The sequence below is a fragment of the Sinocyclocheilus grahami genome, unplaced genomic scaffold (genome assembly GCF_001515645.1).
Source record: "Sinocyclocheilus grahami isolate Dianchi unplaced genomic scaffold, SAMN03320097.WGS_v1.1 scaffold459.1, whole genome shotgun sequence".
NCBI classification, from domain to species: domain Eukaryota; kingdom Metazoa; phylum Chordata; class Actinopteri; order Cypriniformes; family Cyprinidae; genus Sinocyclocheilus; species Sinocyclocheilus grahami.
In genome coordinates this window covers 840,841-848,763 of record NW_015505638.1, presented here as the reverse complement: position 1 = coordinate 848,763, position 7,923 = coordinate 840,841, and the positions used below count along the sequence as shown (strand labels likewise).

General features: G+C 37.3%; 2 protein-coding genes across 2 annotated transcripts in view; one reads left to right on the top strand and one right to left on the bottom strand.

Moving 5' to 3' along the window:
• The window catches only part of tg (thyroglobulin), a 33,820-nt gene that overhangs the window by 3,548 nt on the left and 22,349 nt on the right, over window positions 1-7,923 (bottom strand). Inside the window, exons 41-44 of the mRNA XM_016234792.1 lie at window positions 6,341-6,537; window positions 1,140-1,215; window positions 863-1,020; window positions 532-719 (exon numbers count right to left, since the gene is read on the bottom strand). Of these exons, the coding sequence (XP_016090278.1) occupies window positions 532-719; window positions 863-1,020; window positions 1,140-1,215; window positions 6,341-6,537 (619 nt within the window). The remainder of the gene's footprint in view (window positions 1-531; window positions 720-862; window positions 1,021-1,139; window positions 1,216-6,340; window positions 6,538-7,923) is intronic.
• On the top strand, window positions 1,196-6,308 carry LOC107552811 (src-like-adapter). The gene is made up of 7 exons (XM_016234800.1): window positions 1,196-1,348; window positions 1,967-2,066; window positions 4,257-4,343; window positions 4,446-4,543; window positions 4,772-4,903; window positions 5,033-5,159; window positions 5,804-6,308. Exons 1-7 carry the CDS (start codon window positions 1,270-1,272, stop codon window positions 6,015-6,017), a joined length of 837 nt encoding a protein of 278 aa, XP_016090286.1. The 5' UTR covers window positions 1,196-1,269; the 3' UTR covers window positions 6,018-6,308.

The following is a 7,923-nucleotide window of genomic DNA, read 5'->3' as shown; positions in this document are numbered from 1 at the left end:
AAATATTATTACAATTCAAAATAACTGTTCTGTATTTTAATATATATTTTTAAAATGTAATTTATTCCTGTAATGGCAAAAGCTTAATGTTAAGCAGCCATTACTCAAGTCTTCAGTGATACTATATTCTAATATGCTGATCTGGTGATTGATAGTACATTTCTTCTCATTCTCAGTGTTGAAAACAGTTGCGCTGTTTGTTTGTTTTTTAGAAACCGTGATACTTTTTTTTCAGAATACTTTGATGAATAGAACAGTTCTAAAGAATAGTTTTTTTTAAAAAATATATAAATATCTTGCAACAATGTTTTAATTGTAACTTCTGATCAATTTAATGCATCATTGCTGAATAATTTTTTTTATTTCTTTCAATAACTAAAACAAACAAACAAATAAATAAATAAATCTTAGCCCAATTTTGCATGGTAGTGCAACTTTGGTACCTGGGAGGTACAGTATATGCTTTCCATCCAAAATTCTTATAATAAAAATAAATTATACTTTTGTTCTGTATGACCTTCCACCTCATACCTCGTAGCATTTTCCAGTGCGCGAGAGAACACATTGTATCCTGAGGGTGTGGGGGAGTGTTGCAAAGAGTAGAACCAGGTCGCGGCCTCCTTCACGAAAGCATTAGCATCATCTCGACCCAGAGAGTTAGACAGGGCTGCGTAAAATGCTGTCTTGCTGTCAGCCCTTCCCTGAAGCTGCTCGAAATTCTTCTCAAATAAAAGAAACACAAAAGCGCCAATAAGAAATTGTAACTAGTTTTTATCTAACCACACCCAGCTTTAATTCTCACACTATCTTTTAGGTGCTTTCCTCTCGCTCATTTCTCAGTCTGATATATTTGTGTCCTGACCTTGATGTTCTTGGCTCTGCTGATGAGACCGTCTTCAAATGATGACCCTAGAAGTAATTCAACTTTGTGGAAGCGTCCAGACAGAAGGGCCACAGAAGGCTTTTCCCGAACTACAGTTCCATCAACCACTGGTGACCAGGCCTGCAGGGGACCACTCACTGTTGCATGTGATTATAAAGCCGTTTCACTTCAGCACTTCCTATTTTTGCTTATTTGTGAAATGGAAAGTGTGGTGAGACACACAGCTTCCCCGTTTACCCAGGCCATGCCCTTAAACTCTTGTCAGACTCTTGCACAACAGAACCATAGGAGAATCTATAAGAAAGGGAGCTTGTCTCGGTTTGGACAGACATCTAATGGCTGATTGGATGTGGTAAATTTGTAGGAATAGCTGTGGGAGACTGACAATGGGAGGCACTCTGGCAAGCCAAAGAACCCTGGAGGATTTCGAACAAGCTCGTACTAATGAAGACCTTCCACCAAGAGGTACGAAAATGCTGAGCACTGTCCAAGTGACTGGTTTCAAGTGACGTTCTGAGTTATTGTAGGCTGATGCCACATCGTTTCAATCGTTTACAGATGTTGTGTGTGAAGAGACTCAAACTGTATTAATACATAAGTATATATCGGTTCTCCGTGTAGACAGAACGTGCAGTGTTAGCTGTGGTTTGTCCCTGAAATGAAATAATATTCAATAGACTAAGCTGAACTTAAAAACAAGTGAAATTTGTGTACGACCTAAAAAAAAAATATGAAGTCTCTAAAATTGGACACAAGCGCACAACATTAGCTGGAGTCACACTCATGACTGAATAGTACCAAACAAGGACGTTTGTTTTTCTGTTTAGTAATCATTCTTGAATTAAATGATCAAGTTAAAAAGTTAGCTCAAAGGCTAAAGGAACATATTCTAAATACTTCCTGGCACTGCAACATAAATACAAATGACTTCCTAACACAAATGCGCAAAAATACAGGTTTGTTTCATTAGCAAGAATCAAAGAGCTAAGTTATCTTTGACATAAAAAAACAACTAACATACATAAACATTATGAACATATATATTTATTTACCAATGCAAATGCAATATTTTCTGTTTTACAGTGGATGAGAATGACACAGCAGTAGTGTTGGATAACTACCCTCCTCCTGGTATCTGCAAGCCTATATTTCGAATGGGAGATTGGCTGAAAATAGTGTCCGAGTAAGTATTATCATCACATATTTCAGTTTTTTTTTTTTTGCCTGTATGCTAACAGTAAAATATGTCTCTCAACATGCCTCACAAGATTATTACTCAAGATATGCTACAACAAATACGTTTTTTCTTTGTTTGATTGTTTATTTATTTATTTAGAGTCTTTCATGCTCACCAGTTTATGTGCTCAAAAACACTGTAAAAAACAGCAATACTGTGAAATATTATTACAATTTAAAATACCTTTATATTTATTTTAATATATTTAAAAATGTCATTTATTCCTGTGATTGCAAAGCTGAATTTTCAGCAGTCATTACTTCAGTTTTCAGTGCCATTCTAGAAACCATTCTAATATGCTGATTTGGTGCTCAAGAAACATGCTGCTTAAATGGGTCATATGATGTTGCTAAAAATAACATTATTTTGTGTATTTGGTGTAATGAAATGTGTTTATGCTGTTTAAGGTTAAAAAAACACATTATTTTCCACATACTGTACATTATTGTTTCTCCTCTATGCCCCGCCTTTCTGGAACGCGTCGATTTTTACAAAGCTCATCGGTCTGAAAAGCAAGGTGTGCTGTAATTGGCCAACTATCCAGTGCTATCCAGCTATCCAATGATTGGCCGAATACCTCAAGCGTGTGACGGAAATGTTACGCCCCTTACCATACTGTGATGATGCCCTGTCAGGCCAGAGCGAAGATTCAAAAACATGAAAACCCATTATAAATGAGGCATTCGTTGCATCCAGTGGGGACATAATTATGGATTATAATGACTTATACTGTCTTTTTACGCGTTGCGTTGCATTGCGCCACGTAAACATAAAACCATGTCTGCATTTGTGAACGGAGAAAATACAAACAACAAGCCCTACTCTACACTGCCCAAAAAACTCGCTTTAAATATAAAAAATATAAAATATAAAAACTCTTTAAATATAAAAAAACTTACTTACAGTCTTTGAGTCAGAGCATTGTGGTCTACTCTCCCAGGTTCAGGAAACAGTCCTCCATAAAATGTGCTGCACACATCTGAATATTTGGGTTGAAGTGTTCTGGAACAGTGTTGTAAATACAACTTAACCACTGATCTCTAGTCGTGTCCATTTTTGGAAGGCCAAACAAAGTAGTTTCGCTTTCACAACGAAACACAGCGTCACACACGGTGGCCTAGAGTGAGCAGAGGCCGGGGGCTAGAGTGAGGAACGGCTAGAGGGCTAGAGTGAGCAGAGGCGGCGGACTTGAGAACGGCACGGCCGGCGGATTCGACGAAGGAGCGTCCGGAGGGCATGCGGCAACCACATGTGACGACCCCGGGCAGGACTCCGCTTCGTCCACAGTGAAAGCCGATCCGGCGATCCACAGCGCAAAGTTGTTGTATTGTACGTTACGCCTTCTTTCTTTGCGTGAACATTTTGGCGCCATTATGCAAATCTTCCCACATAGTGATGCAGATATGTGGGGGTGTGTTGGAACGAGCCGTTTAGGTAGGTGTGGCTGACTCTTAACTTTTATAAAGAATATCTCTTTGGATTTGAGACTTTAGTCTTTGCAACTTTACAGATCTTCTTTATGCACCAAGAGCTTGAAACACTCCAAAGAGAAAGGAAAAATTGAAATCGCACCATATGACCCCTTTAAAACTTATGTGGAAACAGTCATAATTTTCATGATTCTTTGCTAAATACTAATATATATATACTGTATATAGAGAGAGATTGTATGTTTGAAGTGTAGATATAATGTTTGTTATGTAAGTGTTAGTACAGTATGTTATTAAACTATATTTACCATCAATAACACTGACAGTTGCTGGGCGCAATATGCAAATGCACAACCGAACACAAAACCTTGAAGCCAGTGTTAACTTTAACACTACCTTCTGCCGTTCAACACATACAGAAAACTGCTTTTCACTAAATAGAAATAGGTTTTCATGTCACTGTCACTTATTAAACTATATTTACCATCAATAACACTGACAGTTGCTGGGCGCAATATGCAAATGCACAACCGAACACAAAACCTTGAAGCCAGTGTTAACTTTAACACTACCTTCTGCCGTTCAACACATACAGAAAACTGCTTTTCACTAAATAGAAATAGGTTGTTTTTTGATCATTATAAACTTTAAAATTACAAACGAGAAGCATAACTGTCCACATGCATTAAGTCTCACTTTCTTTCAGGGAAGGGTACTGGTGGAAGGTCTACTCGGTCAACACTAAGGAAGTGAACCATATACCACACTGTCATGCCACAAAAGTCTACCATGGGTAGGTTCTGAATCGCCAACTAAACGAGTTGCTTGTCATTTAACTTCCACTAGTTGTTTAATGCTCTCTAAGTGCTAATGGAAACATTCTTGTCGGTCTCAGTTGGCTGTTTGAAACCGTGACCAGACCAAAAGCTGAGGAACTGCTTCAACTCCCAGGAAACCGAGTGGGGTCATTTCTGATCAGAGAGAGCACAAAAGGTCAGAATACATATTTAAAATGAACATTATACTCTAGTCTAGTGCCAAACAGCCAGAGCATAAGGTCTGGTCCATATTTCAGCGTATTCTGGATGACAATCAACCACTAAAAACTGTCTGACAGACAGAGTTTTATAAATAGACCAATCTAAAGGATCTTCTAAATAATATTTAGGCTTATCCATTAATATGGCTGATGTTACAATCACATCGCTTGTATTTTTGTAGGTATGTACACCTTATCTGTGCGCCACAGAAATATTAAGCATTATCGAATAGTTCGAATGCCAAACAACTGGTACTTCATCGCTCCACGCCTCACATTTCAATGTCTGGAAGATCTGGTCAACCACTACTCTGGTAAATCAAAAAACTACTACTACTACCACTAAATAAAAAAACACTACTCTGGTAAACCAAAAAACAACCAGTTTTAGTGTAAATGATGAATCTGTTTGATGCAGATTTTTCCCTCTTGCTCTGGTTCAGATATAGCAGATGGACTGTGCTGTGTTCTAACTGGCCCATGCTTGACCGCCTGTGAAACACCCCTGAGTAAGATCACAAAAACACCTGATGGGAGAAAATTATCCTTTGACTGGAGAGCAGTGAACAGGTAATAAGATCAATAAAACTACCGCTCAAAAGTATGGGGTCAGTAATATTTTCATGTTTTTGAAAGAAGTCATCTATGCTCACCAAGGCTGCATTTATGGACCAAAAACCCAGTAGAAACTGTAATATCGTGAAAATGATTGAAATTTACTGTTTTCTATTTTTACTTTAAAATTAATTTATTATTGTCATGGCAAAGCTGAATTTTTAGCATCCTTTACTCCATTCTTACGTGTCACATGATCCTTCAGAAATCATTCTAATACGCTGATTTAGTGCTAAAAAAACTCTTATTATTGTCAAAGTTGGAAAACAGTTGTGCTAATTAATATTTTTTATGAATAAAAAGTTCAATCGAACAGTTTTTTTTTTGTAGCCAATGTACATCTTTACTGTCACATTTGATCAATTTAATGAATCCTTACTGAATAAAAGTATTAATTTCCTTGGGGGAAAAAACTTATTGACCACAAACCTTTGAATCGTAGTGTACATTTTACAATTGTCCTTTTTTGTTTCTCCACTAAAACTGAAATTAATTTATTTGATAAGTGTTTGAACTATCATATGAACATGGAAGCATTTTAAAAACTGTAAGTCTTTTCAGACAACATCTATAATACTAATGCACTTTTCCTCACTCAGCTCGGAGCTCGTCCACCAGAGCACAAGCCCTTCAGGGGTCAGCTATGGGGTTCAGAACAGTGTCTCTTCCTACCTGTCTTTGCTGGGACAGCAAGAGAAGCCAGAGAAAAATAAATTTAGCATGAAGAAGAGGTGGAGGTCTGTCTACATGACACCAAACCACCAGCTTGACAGTTTGGCTACTGTGGAAGACAACTATGAGGAGGTGCTTTGATAGATCACAGCTGATTCATTCCAAGAGCTCAAAAGCTGATAGAGGGATATATAAAGGCATTGTGTGTTGACTGGAAAGAGACAGACTTTTTGTCAGAGAATCATCTGAACATTTAAAACAGTTCCTCAAGCATGTGTTTATTTAAATGTAGGCTTACGAAGCTTTGAGTCTGAATGTTTTAAGATGCTTGTGCAACCATGTGTCATTATTTTTGGATTGGAGAATGTTGCTTTTACTGTAAATGTGACCTCAGACATTAGTGTTGTTACATAAAACAGTTGTGTCATGTAACCGGCAGTGGGACTTCAGAGTTCTGTTCTTACCATTAGCAAAGCTCGGTGGAAAAGTGATGAAGCCGACGGTGAGGTAAGATGAAGACTCGCAATGTCAGCACCGTTTCTCTCTGCCCCTACTGTGACTTTAGTGGAGTCTCCTCCAAAATGAGCAATGTTCTTCTGAACCCATCCCAGAGCAGCTGCCTGGTCCTGCAACCCATAATTCCCCGGCAGAGCACTGGAATCTAGACAGAGTCAACAGATTTCAATTCATCAGGCATATCCAAATGTATTTTCCACACATAGATTAAAACCATGACGCAAGAAGATTTGCAATAAATGACTGAAAAAAGCAACTTTTCATTATAACCCGCATGTGAAAGTCTATCCACTATAAAGACAATAATAATAATAAAATATTCACAGCTCCACAGGGGTTTGGCTGGGAAATACCATTGTCACAAACAGTTCAAGATATGTAAGGAAGCCAATTATGCTTCTGCACAGCTTTCACTGTGTGTTGTTTTTGGCTGGAAAATGAAAGTTCATCCTGGTAGACCACTCAAAGGCACCAGTTAGGCCTCCTTTTCAAACTTACTCAGCCAAGGGTGGCAAAGGGGAAAAGAATCTGAATATTTTCACAACCACTGTGCGGAATGGAACTTCTCACATGAACATTACATAACTATATTCCATAACCATATCTATTCCATTTTTTTTGTTGGAATTCCATTTTATGGAATAAATTATCCAATTTCTTGCAATACGTCATTTCATTCTAACCCAACAGAGCTTCCAGGACATGGTTTAATTCTAGTGTAGATATATAATAATAATAATAAAAACTTCTTTATAACATTGAGATTCATTCCTTAAAATATTTTCAGAACTTTTCACCATGAAGTGTTCAGGAAGGCATTCGCGTTTTTGTTGCATGAATACAAACACATCAACAGTAAGAGCAAATCAAACTAAAGATGACTGTATTCAGGGCTCATAATGGTGAGGACTGTGTTATTTACTAGATTCTATACTAAATGTTACTCTACACCAAGGTTTTTCAGTCTTTACAGACCCAGTTTTAAAAGTGTTTATCATACAATGGATGTATTCTTTCACTCAAAAGTTTGGGGAAAGTGAGATGTTTTGGTCACACTTTAGTTTGGGAACCAATTCTCACTATTAACTACAATTCCTAATTTGCTGCTTATTAATATTTAGTAAGATAGTTGTTAAGTTTAGGTATGGAGTAGGATTAAGAGATCGAAAATATGGTCATGCAGAATAAGGCATTAATACCTGCTGTGTAAGTACTAATAAACAGCCAATATGCTAATAATATGCAACTAGTTAATAGTGAGAAATGGTCCCGAAACCAAAAAGTGACAAAGATTTATTTTTTTTTTTTTAATAAATGCATTCTTTTATTCAGCAAGGATGCATTAAATTCACCAAAGAATCCAGAAAAAAATGTCACAGTTTCCACAAAAACATTAAGCAGCTCAACTGCTTTCAGCTTTGATAATAAGAATTGTTCCTTTAGCACCAAATCAGCATAACAGAAGGATTTCTGAAGAATCGTGTGACACTGAAGACTGGAGTAATGGCTACAGAAAGTTTAGCTTTGCCGT